At 39.2% G+C, this 21,168-nt stretch overlaps 1 protein-coding gene across 10 annotated transcripts in view; it reads right to left on the minus strand.

The window, feature by feature from the left end:
• Nucleotides 1-21,168, minus strand: part of ELMOD1 (ELMO domain containing 1) — a 64,574-nt gene that overhangs the window by 8,591 nt on the left and 34,815 nt on the right. For 9 of the 10 annotated variants that reach the window (XM_045018488.1, XM_045018496.1, XM_045018510.1 and 6 more), the window contains 5 exons: nucleotides 13,621-13,750; nucleotides 7,874-8,007; nucleotides 6,511-6,579; nucleotides 6,037-6,060; nucleotides 1,191-1,241 (listed from right to left, as the gene is read on the minus strand). In XM_045018488.1, the coding sequence (XP_044874423.1) occupies nucleotides 1,191-1,241; nucleotides 6,037-6,060; nucleotides 6,511-6,579; nucleotides 7,874-8,007; nucleotides 13,621-13,750 (408 nt within the window). The remainder of the gene's footprint in view (nucleotides 1-1,190; nucleotides 1,242-6,036; nucleotides 6,061-6,510; nucleotides 6,580-7,873; nucleotides 8,008-13,620; nucleotides 13,751-21,168) is intronic. The other variant, XM_045018552.1, reaches the window with a different exon arrangement.

Genomic DNA, 21,168 nt, shown 5'->3' on the forward strand with positions numbered 1-21,168 from the left:
AGAACAAAGTAAATGAAAACAAAAGAAAATATTTATCCTCTTTTCTGTACATTTTAATGGCAGTGTTACACCTATGATATCTGCCTGTACTACACTGAAAATAATAGTTTCATCATCTTGCTAATCATTCCCACAGAAGCACCATGGAAATATTTCTGTGGAAGAGGAATAAGACCTGCTTATTAAACTCTCAGTGTTCTTGAACTTATTGTAGAAAGGGAGTACTACACATGATACAGTTTTCATTATGACAAGTAATTTATTATTACTGCCCTGCTACACTTTAAACTACCACCTGTATCGTATGTACATAGTTACCCCGACAGTTAAGAACGTCAGAAATGGACCAGCATGAGATTAACAAAATGCTGCCTAGGAGGGTATTACACAGTCTCTTTCAACATATAAAAAGAGCTGGTTGAAAAATATGCATAGGCTCCCTGCTCGTCCCAGCAGACACTGGAAATGATAAAAAGGGATAAAATATTCTTTGAATGCCCATAGGTTTACTTTGCTGTTGGGAAAAGCCAAGACAACATGTAAATAAATCTCTAGTATAGTGATTCAGTTACCTCACTGTAGATCAAAGACCTGTTTGAAATGGAAATGAATTATCTGCGTAATGGGGCAACATCCTACACAGTCATGAAAGTGAATGATCAAGGAAGATGAATTTTAGTGGGCAGTCAATATGGTCCTTGTGTTAAGAAAAAGGACATTATCCCTTGATTTGTGTTTCTCATTAAACAAAGGAAGTGATAGTCATGCCAAAATCATGGCTAAGAAATCCCACATCACTTATCCCAGGCCACTCATCCTGTTATTACAGTTGCTGGCAAGTGGCCTGTTCATAAATCACAACTTGTCTATGCCACAGTCAAAAGTGAGACCCCACCTCATGAGGTTTATTCAATCCTTGATATGTGCAGTTATACACAGTTACAAGTAAATGCTTATAATTTTAAGAAGTTCTTCCGGTTACTAGGAAGCAATTAGAAAAGTAGTACATTAGCTATAATCAATGTATGGCTAAGATAAGCATAAAATAGTAAATGGTGTTGTTAATACTGAAATTTCATTAAAAATTGAATTTAAAAAAAATTAATGAAGAGAACTGATTTTTACATGCACAACAATCAGCCAGCATAATTGTACTTATGTCAACTTATTTTTAAAGATCTTGTACTTACCCAATTGCCTTATCAAACCTTTTCTTCTCCCATTCAGCTTTGCTGAATTGGCTGAAAAAATGAATTCAGATGTTACCATACACGGCTTTCCAATTTGTTTTATACTGTAATGTTATCTAGCACAGGCTGGGGATTTTAAGTGCAGTTGAGCTGTCTAGTAGTATTTTACTTTGCTTCTATGATTTTGCCGTAGTTTGATCAAACTGGTATAATAGGTTTGAAGTGAGATTAGCTTCCTTGACTTATAGCATCATCCATGTATTGTTCTCATCAGTGCAATCTGAAAGGAGGCTGTGGCTATGCTATTCTCCCAGTCAAAATCAATTTATTCTGTATCCTCTTCAAAAAGATTGTCCACCTCAGTTAAACTTGAACAAGTGTTGAAAACTCTACATTTCTTTTAACTTTGATCAAGGATGACTTTAGCCTTTGGTGTTCTCCAAGATATATATGACATGAACCACTTGAAACAAACATGAAAAATAGTACTTCTCCAGTAGCGAATGGATAGGGGAAATGTTATCTTAAAGAATATGCTTTTTATTAATCTGAGTAAATTAGCAGCTACAGTTTAAGCAACGTTAAAAAGCAGCCATATTTAATGCCTAATTACAAGGAAGTCTAGAGCAGTTTATAGATGCTTACACATCACTCACAACAGACAATTAACAAAGGAACTTCTTTATCTTTCAGGATGTAAGATAATACAAACTAGGGTATGACAATGGAAAGACTTATAGAAAAGGTAATTTGATACCATTTACAAGTGTCAATTAACTAAGGTTTCACTGGCATAGCTGAACTGCATATGCCAAATCCCAATGACATTAATGGGAGTTTTGCTTGAATAAGCACTAAGGAGAATTTTCAGAATTTGGACCCACTATAGGGAAATATATTTGACTGCAAAAATACAGCCACATGCCATGTTTAGATTGCACCTGAATTGTGAGAACTCAGACTATATTATACAGCACACACTTCCGTGTACATATCATTTAGAATAATTTTTGCACGATTAGAAATATCCACATTTAGTCCTCCAAAAGATATTAGCAGAACAAGGATTTGTGCACACATTCATCAGTGATCTGCTTATCTTCCCAATCGCCAAAACTTTGTTTTCATCTCCTGCAATTTGGTGAAAGGCTGAAGGGGGTTTATTACTGGCCCAATGAAGGAGACACCACGTTTAAAAGTGTTCACATTTAGTCTCATATTATCATAGTGGAAGGTAGAACAGGCTCAGTGGTGTCTTCAAATGAAGGTAACGAATTGCTAAATGAAAAGATAGACCAGTAATACAATTTAATAGAAACAGAAGCAACATTCATCATCATCACATGAACACCAGCACAACCACTAAACAAACACATCAGCAAACACAAAGAGCATCACTAGAAGCATTTTACCCTCTCTGGATGCTCTGTCAAGGATGGAGCGTGCATGCTCATATACAGCATTCCAAAAGGTTTCTAAGTAACATAACATGTAAATGAAGAATACTAATGGAATTCATATTCCCTGTCTCACAAATGGGCCATTGGAATATACACAGTGCTTGCGTAGCTACGTTGGTGCAAAATTCCCTAGCCTAGAAAGGCTCATAATCCAAATTTAATTTGCCATGTAAACTAATGAAAATTGTAATTAAGATCTTTATTTTTTTTACACTGAAGGACAAAACCATTTAAAAATGAACATAAAACACCCTGTTTATTAGCAAAGACAAATTTCCTTTCATGAAGATGGTAATGTTAAAAACAAACAAACAAAAAAACTGTCCCCCATCCATAGGGTGAGCAATATAAAGATTAGGTAAAATCAACTGGAAATGAAGCAAACTCTGCTAAAAATAAAACAAACTAAACTTAATAAAGAGATTAAAAAGAAGCTGTGTACAATAATAATTGAAAGATACAAAGCTAATGTCTGTAGGAAACTGCTCTTTTCAGATTTTGCTAAGATATAAATGTCTTTGGCAACAATATAGTGTGGTCATTTTGAATCAATTTTATCTAACATTAAATATTACTACTGGCTACTATGTAATAGAAACATTTCCAAGAGAAAGCTCACATTAGGTGTAAAATATTATTTCCCTTGGGTATAATAATTGGTTCTACGTTTACAATATTGTAAATTAGGAAGTAGTTTTTTCTTTATAGAAATTATTCATAATTTATCGAAATTAACGAACAAAACAAAGCTTTCACAAACTAAGGTGGGTCAGGCCAGGGTAGTCTTTATATGGAAGACTTTTAAGGAAGGTGCTGGAGGAAGTGGTTTTGGCAATTCAATAGCAACACACACAATGAATCAATACCAAACCCATGAGCGGAAAGAAAAGCCATGGTTCAGATGAAATATAAAATTAATATCCTAACCAAATTCTCATTGAAGCAGTCACACTTTGGCTACCTAAATACCTCCTCTGCTGTCTTCACTTCCAGCCCTACACAGCTGTGCTGTGGGACAGACACTGCATTCCATCTAAAGGTGCGCAAATTATTGTCTGTGGCTTACAACACTAACAGCTGGTTTTAGCTAGGATTGCTTAGTGCAATTTTTCTGAGAACTGAAAATTATTTGCACTGCAGCACTCAAAAAGGCATGTTTGTGATAAAATTCACACTTGTTTAGTATGAAGAGCACTAAGAAGAAGTGGGGCTACCAAAAGTAGAGAGTCCGGAAAGGAGCTTTCCTACTGGTTTGATTTAATGGCTGGCTGAGAGCATGTGTTACCACTTCTGACTGGTTAATGCAGCTGACAGGCTGAGATTATTTATTATCTATTTATGATTTTATTTAAAACTTCTTGGTGATTATGGCTGACCCTGATGGTGTGGCTGATGTGATTAGGTCCTATGATGGTGTCCCTTGAATAGATATGCAGACAGAGCTGGCACTGAAGTTTGTTGCAGGGTTTGGTTCCTAGTTTGGTGTTTTTGTTGTGTGGTGTATAGTTGCTGGTGAGTATTTGCTTCAGGTTGGGGGGCTGTCTGTAAGCGACCCTGCAACAAACCCCGGTGCCAACTCTGTCCACATATCTATTCAAGGGACACCATCATAGGACCTAACCACATCAGCCACACCATCAGGGGTTCATTCACCTTCACAACTACGAATGCAATATATGCCATCATGTGGCAGCAATGCCCCTCTGCCATGTACATTGGCCAAACCAGACAGTCTCTACGCAAAAGAATAAATGGACACAAATCTGACATCAGGAATCATAACATTGAAAAATCAGTAGGAGAACACTTCAATCTCTCTGGTCATTCAATAACAGACCTAAAAGTGGCAATTCTTCAACAAAAAAACTTCAGAAACAGACTCCAACATGAAACTGCAGAACTGGAATTAATTTGCAAACTAGATACCATCAGATTAGGCCTGATTAAAGACTGGGAGTGGTTGGGTCATTACAAAATCTGAACCTATTTTCCCCAATACTAATTTCCCCCTACTGTTACTCACACCTTCTTGTCAACTGTCTGAAATGGACCACTCATTACCACTTCAAAAGTTATCTTTCCTGTCTTGGTATCCTGTTGTTAAGTGATTTATCTTATTAGACTGTCCTCACACTTGGTAAGGCAACTCCCATCCTTTCATGTATTTATACCTGCTCCTGTATGTTCCACTCCCTGCATCTGATGAAGTGGATTTTAGCCCACAAAAGCTTATGCCCAAATAAATGTGTTAGTGTCTAAGGTGCCACAAGGACTCCTCATTGTTTTTGCTGATACAGACTAACACTGCTACCACTCTGAAACCTATAACTTCTGTATGGACTCCCCCCACCCACCCACTGCTTAAATAAAAATAAATAAGATATAAAAAGACTACTGACCTAGGAGTCAGGTAGTCTCAAATCCTATTGCTGGTTCTGACAGGCCTTAATAATACTTTGTGCTTGCCTTGTATACTACACAAACATTTAGTGATGTGATGAATTAAAGGGGACACATGATAGATGTATATAAATTAAGGAACTGCATAGAGAAGTTAATTGATTGCTCCAATTTTCATATTCTCTTACTACAAGAGCAAGGAGATGTCCATTGACACAAACAAATTTAAAAATGATAACACGAAGTGATATTTTATGCAATGCATGTGGAACTCATTGCCACAAGGTATTACAGAGGCCAAGAGCTTAGCAGGACTAAAAAATGGATTCTTTTTATGGATAATGAGAACACAAGGGATAAACATTTTTGTTCTTTTGGGCAACTGCCTGCCTGAGCGTTTGGGGAGGGGCAGAAACTTTCCCTACAGATAGGCTTTTCCATTATTACCCATTAGATTAGCTTCTTGCACCTTCTTCTAATGTATCTGACTGGCCACTGGTATGGCAGTGCTAATGTAGCCAGGTGATCACAATTAAGAAATAGCAGACAGTTGATATGAACAACTTGTAAGCTTAAAACTCTTAGCCCAAACTATTCGGCAAATACTTCTGACTAGTAAGTCAGGGTCACAGAAGTCTGGAACTGTTTGCATGACCTGAGAGTTTTAATTAAAGAGCTAAATTTGTCACACATTTTATTTGCAACAAATAATTTGTCCAGTTGTAGCTGCAATATGCAGAATCTGCTTTAAATATGATGAAGCAAGGCTGACATTTGATCTTATACACATCAGCATGTTTAATTGCACCATATCCTTGTGCAGCCAGTAAGATTTGGTGACCACTGCAGCATTGAGCTAAAGAAGGGAATACATCAAGTACACTCTTGGAGAATACTTGGATAAAAATGTTGGGTTTACTCCAAATATGGTTTGATCTTTATTTACAAGTAAAATCTTACAAAACTGAAAGGAGAGAAAACAATACCTCAGCTCCTCTTTAGTGATGTCCCTTCATTGTGAAAGACGAGAGAGAATTACAGAAAAACACATAAAAAGATAAGTAGCTTAAAATTAAAAGAATATGGAATAAAATGAAAATATTTAGCAATAAAATAAACTGTCTGATTCAGTACATGAAATACATGAGTTTGTCCTCTCAATCTGATTAATTTACAGTAGCTAGCTGTTTTAATTTAGAGACAGGGCTTGCCTATAAGGACAGTTAGCATTTCAAACAGCAGTAGGTCAAAGCGCACTAGGGAACTTTTGGTACATGACAGCAGGGTCTATATGGCCAGTTAGTGAGCGGCAGGCTAGGGTGCTGTAGATTTACACCCCACTGTACCGTGCATTAACTCTCCACATAGACAGCCCCAGAGACAGCATATGGCAATACGCGAGCACACAAGTCTAACAAAAATTTATTTGAAGCCAATTTATTGTTAGCCTCAAGCATTACCTGTATTTCGGCTGAAGGGAATCGGAGAGAACTTGCTGAGCTACTGCAGCATCCCGTTCAGCAAAATATCTGTAGGTGCACACATTAAAATACTTAATGCAATTTGTGATCAAAGTCAGGAAATTCTTAATGCTGGCAAGCTATGCTCATACAATAGTCCCAGTCCTTTCAAATATTGCCAAGGGCAGTTCTTCATAGGTACGATGGTATAGAAAATGCTTTAATATATTGATAATATATTTTTAAAACGATCAGTGTGTATATATAAAGTATCCAGATATCTTTATGTACATATTAAGGAGTGCATGTTACATGTCCCACTTCTGTCCCTGATAAACACAGGATAGGAGTCTGTTACAGCCCCAGCTACAGAGCCATGGTACTTGAGCTCAAACTGTAGCAGCTCCTGCTTTTACTTCTGAAGAACCTCAGTTCAGTTCCCAAATTGTCAGCTAAGACTGTGGCCGTCACAATACCAAAATGCGAAGTAGAGCGGGAATGATTTATTTTGTGATTAAAGCTCAGAATTCAGAACCAGGAGCCGGAATTCTAAGATAAGCTCTGCCACAGATCGACATTGGCTGAGTCACTGAACCTTTCTGATTCCCACTCTGTACCATGAAATAAACATTTCCCTGACCTCACAGGGATGTTGCGAGGAGTAGTTTATTAAACAACTGTAAAATACTTAGATATCTTTAGATCGAGGGACAGGAGAAGCACAGGATTTGTGTGTTATTTAATACTGACAGATGTCAAAAATCAAATGGACAGATATTATGTTAGCAAATAACGAAAAAATAAATGGCTATTTAAAATTCACCAAAGCAATCATAGATTTTTTTTTTCAGGATCTAATTATAAGGTTGAATGTGATCTAACTACATACAGACAATAACTAACAGTGATGGCATTTTTTCAGTTCCAACCAATAAGTCAGAACAAAACTCCTCAAAGGAGCAAACATATATAGGCAGACAAACAAGTTTTTTATATTTTTTACAGAGTATATCTTTACACACTCAAAAAATACTATAAAACAAAATAAATGCTATATGCCTAACGGAAATGTTTCTGTTCTCATGTTTGTTTAATGTTTCACAAAAGTCCAAACTCAACATAAGAAACAGAATTACCACAGTAAACCATGTGCATTGTCTAAATTTCAAGATTTGTGGCTTAAGGTTTTTAAGAAATATTTCCATCTCAAGAGAAAATTGTTGTTATTTGGCACAGTTTTCTGAGATGAGTCTTTAGTGTTTCAGGAATTATGCCTATAAACTGTTAACAATATCAACATTTGTGTTATATTAGTAGAAGTAGCATTACATCTTCAAACTCAAGTATCTGTATATCTACTTACAACAGGTTATATAATCCCAGGAGGCCCATCCCTCTAAAATCTGTTTTAGGATCGTCTCCTTGGAAACCAATTTCACACCACTGCTTCGAAATCCGAGCTTCCAATGGGCAATCAGGCTTCAAACATTTCCATAACTAGGAATATTACAGAGAAGTTAATGATTAAGTTTTCCATGTACATAGTAGGTCTTTATTTTTATGAAATTCTCCATGCAACCTAAGTGCATCACTATGCATAGCATCCAGCAACAAGAGCCTGTGGCCAGGTACCAGTCCCTAAAACTTTGTCTTTAATACTGCGAACAATTCAAATACTACCCTAGGAAACCCCCTTTGACATTATACAAGAGTTGTACAAGCCCTCACAAACACTCGTTTCTTTAGACTTTATGCATCGAAATAGAAACTGCCTCCATAAGCAGAGTCAGAAATACGTTAGCATTTTGTTGTAAATAACTGACATGCCAGTAGGCAATCAGCCCTCTCAGTTCCATAAGGCTCTGCAGCAATCTTTTCTCATACATCTTTTGCAATACTCTAGAATTATGAGAAATTGAGAGTGCTGACTTGGCTAACACTGCACTGAAAATATAAAAGAGAAAAACCTAAACAGGAATGGCATAGTTCACCTTCATACTTAATTCAGGGACGAGGCCTTCACTGAGCTCACATAAAAACAACAAAAGAAAAAGTTACCATGATTTAACAAGCTGGTGTAAATCAACCCAGCTTCATTGGTCCACAGTATCTAGTTGTGGGTATGGATAGTCAGAGAGATGGGTCATTTTCATAGGCATTTTAGATGTCTTTTCTCCTACATATCTTTTTACAGAATTGGGAGGGGGAAGGGATAGCTCAGTGGTTTGAGCATTGGCCTGCTAAACCCAGGGTTGTGAGTTCAATCCTTGAGGGGGCCACTTAGGGATCAGAGGCAGAAATTGGTCCTGCTAGTGAAGGCAGGGGGCTGGACTCAATGACCTTTCAAGGTCCCTTCCAGTTCTAGGAGATTGGTATATCTCCAATTATTACCTTTATTACAGTCACCATTTTAAAGCCATTTATGAAACTACATCCACAGTGAATACCATGCCTAGATACCACAGTGATGGACACCCAATAAAATGCTTAAATTGGCAGGATTATTCAAATAAGAGGCACACAATGTACATATTTATGTACCATGGCATAAAAGAATACATTTGCTCATTCTGATCTGAATAAGACAATTGTTGTTAATCTAAAATCTACTATCACCGTATCATCAGCTCACTCATATACTCTTGACCGATGTCTCAGGGAGCACTCGTATGAAAAAGCATTCTTGAAGTGCAAAAAATCATTAAATACTAGGAGGGGAAATGAAATTCCAGAACTCATAATTTATAATATTACAGAAATTTCACATTCTAGAATTCAAAATGCATTTTAATTTTTAAAACTTTATAAAACCATTTTTTCAACTTCTGAAAAAAAAAAGCTTTATCTTTATTAACATTTCCTGTTTTATCATGGTATGCAACAGCATGTAATATTTTAAGCACATTTCCTAATTCTTGCTTATACAGCCAGCAACTGTATTCACTGCATCAATATTATTTTTCGCTAGTTCAATCACATTGGATAAATCTTTACCTTATCTCACAAAATGTCCTTCTGGTAACATGAATAAATAATAACCATTAAGAACTTGGAGAATTTCCCACTGGAGAGATCATTTAATCAGAATCTCTAGAAACAATGAGGAGGAATCAACCTAATCTTCCCTGATGTGAACTGAAAACAAATCGAAGTCCCAGACAGACCGCTATTTGGTATTCACTAACTCTTATGCTGAAAGCATGCTGTAAACTGATGCTTGATAAATGGTATGGGAGGCAAATAGTGGAGACTGGACATCAATGTCCTTATTTTAAAAACAGGAAGAACTTTACTGTTTAAAATGAAATTTGCACAAATATTTTTCTTATTACAATCAGTTTCCATCTGGCTTTAGTTCTAATTTAGGAGAATTTTTTTTCAAAAGCACCTATATGATTTAGGAGCCTACATCCCAAAGAGATTCAGGCACTTGGGGGAGGCCAGGTTTTTTAAATTGTTTAGGGACCTAAAGATGCAGATAAGTGCTTACTGGGATTTTCTAAAGCACTTAGGCACTTACCTCCCATGGATTTCAATGACTCCCAAGTGACTCCTTGAAATGACTCGCCCTAGGCTATCATTCTGCAAAGTTACAAATGATGTTGCAGATGATGGTGGTGCTATTCAGAGATACCAATTATAACTTTTAATAAAACAATCAAATGTTTGTTTTTCAAAGACTGTTCTAGTTTATTCATGATGAGAAGAGCTCTATTTCAGGAATTTGCTGGGTGAAATAGGTGTGTTAGGAGGAAATTTTTCCTTGGGGGCAGGTTATCCCCTCACCAGTTATATTGCAGAGCTTCTTGTACCTTCTCTGAAGCATCTGGTCCTGGCCATTTTCAGAGACAGGATACTGGACTACATGAAACATTGGGCTGAATCATTATGGCAATAGATACTTTCCCCATTACTCTACCCCTTCTTCAGCTCTGACTGCTACAAGGAAGGTGTCTCTGCTACCCTATCCCATCCCACAGCTTCTGTTTTTGAGCCCTGTTCTTTAGTGAATAAGGCGAGTGCCTGCTTCTGCTTAAGCACAGGGCTGTCCCCAAAGAATTGCACAGTGATTCTGATCTGATTCCTATCAGTTTCACTGCTGCCAACAATGATTCTGAAGAGCAGCACTGAAAACTCATTAGACTAGTCAGTTTTGGCTCTATGTAACCTGGAAACCAGAGCTGACTGACTGCAACATTACTTTAATTGTGTATTATTATATACGAGTTTTTAATATATATTCAACCCCCACACACCTGATTTTGAAATAATCATAGCTGGAGGTCTGCTTCTGGTGTAAGAAGTCAACACATACAGAAACAAGAGAATTTACTTTGCCTAATACTGGAGAAAAATAAACTTGGTTCTTTGCTTGAAGGAAATGTTCAGACATTCCTTCACTAGAAAAATGACAGCTCAGTTCTATTGCCAAAGGCAGCAAGAGCGTGGGATTGTCAGTCAGGTAAGTGATAGACATCTGTGGGCACGTCCAAATGGCAGAACATATTTCTAGGCTTTGTGTTGGTGACAAAAGTGGGAATTTTTGGCATGATTTTTGTGAACATGAGTCTCCCCCATCAAACTTTGCATTTTTACCTACTGGGAGCAGAGGAGTTAAAATGCTTCTCCTAGAACAAAGGTCTGACACTGGCAGACCTGGTGCCAGGCCATGCCAAGGTCCCCCGCCCTCCATTGAATACTGACAAATACACAGCTGAAATCAGTCTGGCTCACCTGTGTGTTAGTACTGTTAAAATAGGTATGAGAATTACAAGCACGTGTTCAGACTTTACTGAATGCTTGTGAGTTGCTGCATGCACTAATCTCACTTATAACATCTGTATCCCACACTAAGTGTTTTCACTGTAAGCCTCTAACTGTGTAGATCACCAGACAGGAGAGAGACATTAACTACAGTAGAAGCTCAGAGTTACGAACACCAGAGTTATGAACTGACTGGTGAACTACACACCTCATCTGGAAGCAGAAGTACACAATAAAAAGCAAACACTGAACAGCACAGTACTGTGTTAAACTACCAAAAAATAAAAATAAAGGAAAAGTTGAAAAAAAATGCGACCATGTAAGGAAACTGTTTCTGTGCTTGTTTCATTTAAATTAAGATGGTTAAAAGCAGCATTTTATTTCGGCAAAGAAAAGTTTCAAAGCTATTAAGTCAACGTTCAGTTGTGGACTTTTGAAAGAAAAAGCATAACATTTTGTTCAGAATTACGAACAATCCAGAGTTACAAACAACCTCCATCCCTGAAGTGTTCATAACTCTGAGGTTCTATTGTAGTGTGAAATGCTGGTCTCCAACAGAAGATGTTATGTCCTGCCCAAGGAGGAAGGTCCATTGACACCAGAAGGGTTACAGTGGAACATTAAAGAGGACAAAAGACTTTGTTGTTTACTCTCCCTCCCCCATGAAGATGAGTCTTGCAAGTGGATTCCTCCCATCAGCCAAGATTGCCGCTCAGAGCAGAAGGAGGGAAAAGGAATAAAAACCTCTAACAAGGAGGAACTGTGTGTTTATGCTGCTCGAACTCTAGGGAGCAAGGATTATTAGGCATAAGCAAAAGATCCCTAGTGCTTACCCTGGATTATCCCTAAAGGACATACAGAGCTTGCTTATTATAGAGAAAGCTCATGTTCCAATACCTCTGTTAGTCTATAAAGTGCTACAGGACTCTTTGCTGCTTATTATAGAAGTTTCTATTACTTTTTTTGAAACTTACGATTGGAACTCATTTGTCGTTGTATGTTTTTCAGCGTTAACCTTGTAAGTAACTCTCTAATTTCCTTTTCTTTTTATTAAATCTGTACATAGTTTATTGTAGGACTGGCTACAAGAGTTGTCTTTGGTGTGCTATCTAAGGTGCATTTGACCTGGGGAAAAAGTAGTTGATCCTTTGGGACTGGAAGTAGCCTGAATATTGCTGTGATTCATGATGTAAGGTACCATCTCTGTCACAAAGGGAAGCTTACCTGGGTGGCAAAACAGATTGGAGTACACAAGATGACAGTCTGTGACTCCATGTTAAGGTTGTTATAGTGCCCCAGGAGTTTATACTTGATGATTTGTTGGTGAAATCTAATTACAGAACCCACAACCAGTTTGGGGTTTGTAAGCTGGTTGGTAACAGGCTGCCCTGAGGTTGGCACTCACGCTCTTGAGTCACAGCATGACAGCTTGACAAGAGGAAAGGCATAAGGTGCTTGGATCATGTAGGTGTCTGGGGTGGTATGAATTCACTATCAAGAGCTGGCTGGAATCAATATATTTGAATGGAAGTTTCTACAGTAAACCGCCATGACCGAAGATTAATTCATAGGGCAAATTACTTCCTTTCCTCCACCTTTCTGAAGGGAAGCAGAGCTCAAATCCCTAGCCAGAGAACAATGGAGTGAAGGTGTCAGGGGCCTGTAACAAGTACATGGTTCTCAGACATACAGGCGCTTTCACTTGGGACTGAGAGACAAAGGGACAGTGTGAGAGTGCCAAGATGGATTCCAGAACAAGCTGGCCTAATGGAGCCCTGGCTTTAGCCAATATGAATCCTGTCTTAACCTTTCGTTCTCTGTGCTAACCTAAGGACTTCCCAACACTGTATTCCAGCTGACTATTAAAACCTACCCTGCTTTGGAAAAGATTTCCTGTTGTTGCTGGTTCTACTTACTGATGTGCACTGATCCCCAAAGGGAATGGAAAATCTCTGAACAGGAGTCTACATCAACTGGATTCACAGTTATGAGCTCATGCCAAGAAACAGGGATTGTTGGATCCCAAAGGCCAGTCTCAGAGAAGTTGAGGCCAAGTGGCCAGCCCTTCTGGAAAAGTGTGAGCCCCTGAAGGTCTGACTCTTTAAAGACTGGGGCATAGCACAGAGCCTGTAAATCCATGATAGTGTTCATAAATAAGTGCAGGGTAGCTGCATGCCTAGCAACTTACAACCTGTGTTGATGAATACTGCTGAAATATGCCATTTTAAGAGAGCATGGAGGAAGTTAAGGAGTACCTGTGGAAACTGCGTATGACGCTTTTACAAATAGGGCATGTGGAATCACCAGGAAGCAAGTGTTCTATGTCAAAGTGATTTCAGCGCTCACCTTTAGAAGCATCTCTTCATGTTGGGGATTCTCTGACTCATATGGCTCTCTGCGCAGCTTTTCAACCTCTGCAATCAGATTTCTGTACCCTACAATCTGTAGGAGACAGGCCTGAAGAGATACTCCTAACCTAAGCAAAAAGAAGTCAAACAATGAGGTAGGGTACTATACTGTACACAGACACTTAATGTATATATTTGGGCATAAGCTTTCGTGGGCTAGAACCCGCTTATGTCCAAATAAATTTGTTAGTCTCTAAGGTGCCACAAGGACTCCTCATTTTTTTTGCTGATACAGACTACCATTTAACATGGCTACCACTGAAACCTTAAATTATATGAATATCCTCAAAGAATCAAAAGCTTTAATAAGTTTAATTATGGTGGAAGAATTTTAATGGGGTCAATTCTTCTCACTAGAAAAGCTACATTTAAAGATAGGGTTACCACATAGTAACTGTGAAAAAACAGGACAGGGGGTGAGGGGTAATAGGCACCTATATAAAAAAAAGTCCCCAAAAACGGAAATGTCCCTTTAAAAACGGGACGGATGGTCACCCTATTTAAAGAGATCTTGTACATGGCACAATTTTGCCATTTACTAGCTCTCTTTAGTATTTGGACTTTCTTTGTAAGTTAATTCCACGCCCCCTGTCCCCCAAGAACAGCAGTGAAATCTCTCACGTTTGTTAACATCCCATTCTGACTGTATACAGCAGCCGTGTGGATGCCTGCTAAAAAGGACGGCATCAGATCTTTCCCTTCACGCAAACCACAGCTTCTCAAAAAAAAAAAAAAATCTGAGACCAGCGATGAACTAAAAAATTCACATTGAATTAATCACTAAAACTATGTTTTGTTTCCATGTCACAAAAGCCCACACAATACAGCAAAAAACCAGAACTAATGCGTCTTATGCAACCTTTATGGGATCTGCCCTTAGGTTGTCATTTTTTGCCTCACATGCTGAGAACTGCTATAATGGTTCTGTTTTCACTCTATTGTAAGTCAAAACATTTTAGGATTTTTATGCACCATTTAAAAGTCACTAGGTTTCTACTGCTTTAAATTACGGCAATTTATTCAAGTGTTAGGTTGGACAGTCTACAGCATTTTATTAAATGCAATTATATACTAATATTATTGAATACCAATACCTTTCGTATCGCATATGGAAACAAGCTATGAATATTTAGGCAGGTATTTAAAAAACATTTCCATAAATCTCAAATTAATATAATCCCTAACATGAGTAAGGAAAGCACAATCCCCTTAATTTCAGTGCTGTTTGCATGCCACTAAATCATAGATATCAGAGATGATAAGATCTATTAGGTCCATTTCTCTAAAAATGCAAGACTGTCCTGTTCAGTACTTCGTTTAATCTATTGTAGTATTAAATTACTTGAACATAAAAACTTCCACTTCTTATCTTTGAAGACTATTCCACTGACTGGAACTGATATTCATTAGGATATTTTTCCTTGCCTCAGTTTCATACTATGATTCCTAGTTATACACTCTTGGTCTACCCTAAACAATTCTCCTCCTCCTTTGGTGTTTATATGCTTCATTTTTATAGTACCTTCCAATCCAAAGAATGAAAACGTGCTTTAGTAAACTACATATAAATGCTTTCACCTCATTCTAAAATGCTGCCATAACTGGGCTTAACTACAGCAATGACACATCATAGTTTAGAGCAGGAAACGAAGAATACCACTGGCAGCTGAAACCGCAAGGCTAATTTAGATAGACAAAAAGTAATTATTCAAATTAGAATTACTTTTTTTTTTAATTATATTTATACAATCTTATGGGGACACTCTTTTTAAATCTGTCTGTAGTATACACACACTATATCTATCTATACATAGATGTATGGATAGATTCCAAGGTCAGAAGGGACCATAATGATTATCTAGTCTGAACTCTGGTATAGCACAGGCCATAGAACTGCCCCAAAATAATTTGTGTTTGAACTAGAGCATACCTTTAAAAAAATGCCAATCTTGATTTAAAAATTGCCAGTGATGAGAATCCACCACCATATATACAAAGTCTCCTCTTCATCCCCTCAGCCCCTTGTCCCAGTCTTCCCCCTCATCTCTCCATTCCCTGACACACACACACACACACACACACACACACACACCCCCCAGAGCTAGCTCCTCACACCTTTGCATTCCAATCAGGCTCTTTCCTCTTTCTCATCCTTGCTGCTAGGGTAAAAGCAGGGGGAGCACTGAGGGCAAAGGACCAGGAATCTTTCTTCTCTTAAGCTCCTTTTCTTGGCACCAGTAACCCCTAGCTAGCAGGAACAGCAATTGCAGGAAAAGTCCTGTTCACCTCCGCAGCCCTGGGACGGAGTACACACAGCAGAGACGGAATCTTTGGAAAAAACTTTGCCACCAAATTCTAACAAGTCTCTACTGAGTAAACGTGCAAACAGATTTTCAGATGTGCAAACTTGGCCAAATTTGAACGAATTTTTACAGAGATGGTAAAAGGCATGTATCTCCAGTGCTAGGACAAGTCCTTGCTCCAAAGCATTGGGGCACTAAAGCTTCTCAGTGATGCAGGTTTTAGATTATTTTTTTTTTTTAACATGGACAGAACAATATTTTTCCTCATCTCATTTGGAGAAATAGCTGAACAATTTTCCCTGAAATTTCCCCAACAAAATTCAGCCTGAGGTATATAGCTGGCATGTAAATTTTCAGCCCAAATGGTTAAAATTTGACAAATTTATAAGCAACTAAAAACAAGGTCTTATAACTGAAAGCGTTTGGCAACCTTAACTATAGTCCTTGCTACCTAACTAACACACACACAGTACATACGTACTCACACACTCCTCTATAAAATATGCCTGCTGTTGGAGATATTTAATCAAAGAAAAATTATGTTCACTAAGGGCTCAGACCTGCAAAGTGTGGAGCATACCCAGTTTTAATTCAGACCACATCACACAATCCATTGTCTACAGCCAAGCTCAAAGATACAACTACATAGGCTCCAATCCCTCAGACAGAGACAAACACCTAGAGGATCTTTATCAAGTGTTCTTAAAACTACAATACCCACCTGCTGAAGTGAAGAAACAGATTGACAGAGCCAGAAGGGTACCCAGGCCCAACAAAGAAAGTAACAGAACATCACCAGTGCATCATCAAGGATCTACAACCTATCCTGAAGGATGATCCCTCACTCTCACAGACTTGGGGAGACAGACCAGTCCTCGCTTACAGACAGCCCCAACCTGAAGCAAATACTCACCTGCAACTAAACACCACACAACAAAAACACTAACCCAGGAACCAAGCCCTGCAACAAACCCCAGTGCCAACTCCGTCCCCATATCTATTCAAGGGACACCATCATAGGACCTAACCACATCAGCTACACCATCAGGGGCTTGTTCATCTGCACATCTACCAATGTGATATATGCCATCATGTGCCAGCAATGCCCCTCTGCCATGTACCTTGGCCAAACCGGACAGTCTCTACGCAAAAGAATAAATGGACACAAATCAGACATCAAGATTTATAACATTCAAAAACCCAGGGCTTTGGAGCTGTGCTCCGGCTCCACTCCAGCTCCAGGCAAAAACCTGCAGCTCCCCTGCTCTGGAGCTGCTCCACGCTCCAGCTCCGGGCTCTGCTCCAAAGCCCTGCAAAAACCTGTAGGAGAACACTTCAATCTCCCTGGACACTCAATAACAGACTTAAAAGTGGCCATTCTTCAACGAAAAAAAACTTCAAAAACAGACTTCAACAGAAACTGCAGAATTTGAATTAATTTGCAAACTGGACACCACCAAATTAGGCCTGAATAAAGACTGGGAGTGGATGGGTCACTACAAAAACTAATTTCCATCTGCTGATACTCACACCTTCTTGTCAACTGTTTGAAAGGGGCCACCTTGATTGCATTGGCCTCATTAGCACTACAAAAGTGATTTTCCTTCCCTTGCTATTCACCCCCTCGTCAACTGTTGAGAATAGGCCGCTTCCACCTTAACTGAATTGGCTCGTTAGCACTGACCCCCCCCCCCCCACTTGGTAAAACAACTCCCATCTTTTCATGTGCTGTGTATTTATACCTCCCTACTGTATTTTCCACTCCATGCATCTGATGAAGTGGGTTTTAGCCCACAAAAGCTTATACCCACATAAATTTGTTAGTCTCTAAGGTGCCACAAGGACTCCTCGTTATTTTTGTCAAAACCAGGAAATCACTTAAGCATATGCTTCAAGTTAAGCACATGAGTAGCCCTGGGCAAAGTTAAAAATGTGCTTAAATGCTTTTCTAGATTGGGACCAAAGTGCTCAGTGCTTTGTAGGATGGAGCCCTGAAGCTCTGATTGATTGATCACTGCTCATCTGGACCTTGACTTTACATCTCTTCTGAAAGATGGCATCTCTAGTAGCATAGAGCCTACAACACCATGTTGCGTCTTTGCCACCAAACACCATTTCCAACTGAGCTATCCCACCAAAGTAAGCACGTGAGAAAAGTGATTTACCTGAATTGGCCTGGCTATCGTATCAGCAGTTAATCAAGCCAAACCTATCTTTCTTGTAGTATTTACACAGTCTTGTCTGACCCTTTACCATTTCGCTCCTCTGAATTTGCTCCAACATATCAAGATCTTTCAGAGATACTGAGGTGTTCTGAGCACTGCACAATACCTGAGATGTGCTCTCACCAGGCACAGACAGAAGGTGTGGCAAATGAGATAGCATCCATCAACACATCATTTTTGCTATAGATGAAGTTACTGAACTGAGGATTTTAAGGCTTTGATGCAGAGGCTGACCTGTTTCCTAACAATTATGCTAGGGGCTTCAGAGACACCCTATGGGGGACAAGGGAAAGAGAACGTTAATTTGGTTGGAGATTCACAAATCAGTCTGGGACATGAAGGGATGTCTACTTATTAATAAACAACCCAAGCAGAGGAGAAGAAAACAATCTCAACTATACAGATAAAATGATGGGGATCTTGGAGTCATTGTGGATAGTTCTCTGAAAACACCCACTCAATGTGCAGCAGCAGTCAAAAAAGCTAACAGAATGTTGGGACTCATTAGGAAAGGGATAGATAAGACAGAAAATATTATATGGCCTCTATATAAATCCATGGTATGCGCACATCTTGAATACTGCATGCAGGTGTGGTCACCCCATCGCAAAAAAAGATGTATTGGAATTAAAAAAGGTTCAGAAAAGGGCAACAAAAATGATTAGGGCTATGGAACAGCTTCCATATGAGGAGAGATTAATAAGACTGGGACTTTTCAGCTTGATAAATAGATGACTAAGGGAAGATATGACAGAGGTCTATAAAATCATGACTGGTGAGGAGAAAGTAAATAAGTCTTATTTACTCCTTTTCATAACACAAGAACTAGAGGTCAACAAATGAAATTAATAAGCAGCAGGTTTAAACAAAAGGAAGGATTTCTTCACACAACGCCGAGTTAGTATGTGGAACTTTTTTTGCCAGGGGATGTTGTGAAGGCCAAGACTATAACAGGGTTCAAAAAAGAACTAGACAAGTTCCTGGAGGATAGGTCCATCAATGGCTATTAGCCAGGAGAGGCAGGGATGGGGTCTCTAGCCTCTGTTTGCCAGAAGCTGGGAATGGGCAACAGGGGATGGATCACTTGGATTGCCCTGTTCTGTTCATTCCCTCTGGGGCACCTGGTATTGGCCATTGTCGGAAGACAGGATACTGGGCTAAATGGACCTTTGGTCTGACCCAGTATGGCCATGTGTGAGTGAGAGTGAAAGATGGGGAGAGGTGGGGAGAAAGGCAGGTAACTGTACAGTAGAAAGGAGCTTTCAAAATGGATATGGGAACACTCGAAAGGCATACAAGTGCCTGTTTACTCTGGGAAGCAGAGGTACATATAGCACTGAGCAAAACTGGAACATGCTGAGCAGTTTTGAGAACAGATTAAAGCACTGACCAACACACGACATCTGTGCAAACACTGGGGTGACTACACAGATACAAGCTAGGACTCCACAGAAAATATATTAATGCAAGCTCATACCTGCCTGTCTGAAACAGTGTGATGGCTATAACTGGCAGGGCTGAGGAGCACGGAGGGTACACATAGAGGGCAGAACACTTACTCAGTGGGAGAGCTACCAAGACACTGAACTGCTGACAGGAAGAAAGAGAAAGATCCTGATTTCATACAACACAAACAACTGAACCCTAAGGTGTAAAGTAAATACCTGCTGAAATCGCTGCGCTGTCACTGCAAGAGCTGTAAACTACAACTCACTATTAGGAGAGAGAGAATTTTACACTGATCACTGTTTATTGCATATGATTTTCTCTCACCTCTTTTCTATGAACTTTGTTTTAACTAAGATCCCTGGGGTTTAAAACCACTGGGAGTGGGAATATTCCCCATCACATGTTCCCAGAAGTAAACGGGAGATCTGGACTGTAATGTCCCTCAGGTCCCTGGTTGAAAGTATGGAGCAGAAGGTCTTGTTCCCACAGTTGATGTTGCTGCCCAGATTAGAGGGAGTGTAAGGCCTGGGGAAAGCTGAAATATGAGGGGTGAGAAGAATTTGAATGGGAAAGGGGCTATTGCCTCCCTAGTCTGGAACATGCCATCATATCACACTTATTATTACTGTAGTGCCTAGAGCCAGGGGCCCCATTGTGCTAAGCACTGTACAAACACATAGTGAGAGAGTCCCCAAACAGACAAGACAGACAAAGAGGTGGAGGCCAAAGACAGGAACGTTGAGGTTAAGTGATTTGCCCAAGATAAAGCAGCAAGTCAGTGCCATGTTTGGGAATACAAACCAAACCTCCCGAGTCCCAGCCTATTCTTTGAACCACACTGCCTCACAATGCAATCTCTCATATCTATTTGTATTAATCCTTCTCCTCAACAATTCTCAGTCTGACACTGTCTGTGAATTTTAATCCATGTTGTATTTACTACCCCTTCTAGATGATTGATAAAGATGTTTAACACCACTGGACCTAATACCAATCAGTCCCTACTAGGCATCTTCTTTCAACTGGAGTCATTGACATTTACCTTTAACCTTTGTTTATGGTCTTTTAGCCAGTTTTCAGTCCACACGGACAGTGTTAACACCCAAGCCAATTTAAATTTATTCTCTCTCTCAAATTAAGCTCCAGAGCTCAACCCCCACATCCCCAGCAATTGGTGTAGACATATTCTAATGCTGCTCTAATTATTGCTATTATTACTAACAGGATTTGAACCTATAATGTGATGAACATGATGGCATTCTTGCCTTCGAGTTCTTACTGTACCAAGTCCAGGCAACAACCCAGGGGTATTCTGCTGTTGAACACATTGACCAACATTTTTCAAAAGCGGCTAGTGATTTTTGGGTCACCTAATTTGAATCACCTTCACAGATTTTTAAAATCAGAAGGGACCATTGTGATGCTCCAGTCTGCATAACCTGCAGGCTACATCTGAGTTATACAGATGACCTGCATAACACAGACCACATTATTTCACCCAGGGATTCC

The sequence above is a fragment of the Mauremys mutica genome, chromosome 1 (assembly GCF_020497125.1).
Source record: "Mauremys mutica isolate MM-2020 ecotype Southern chromosome 1, ASM2049712v1, whole genome shotgun sequence".
In the NCBI taxonomy this organism is placed as follows: Eukaryota; Metazoa; Chordata; order Testudines; family Geoemydidae; genus Mauremys; species Mauremys mutica.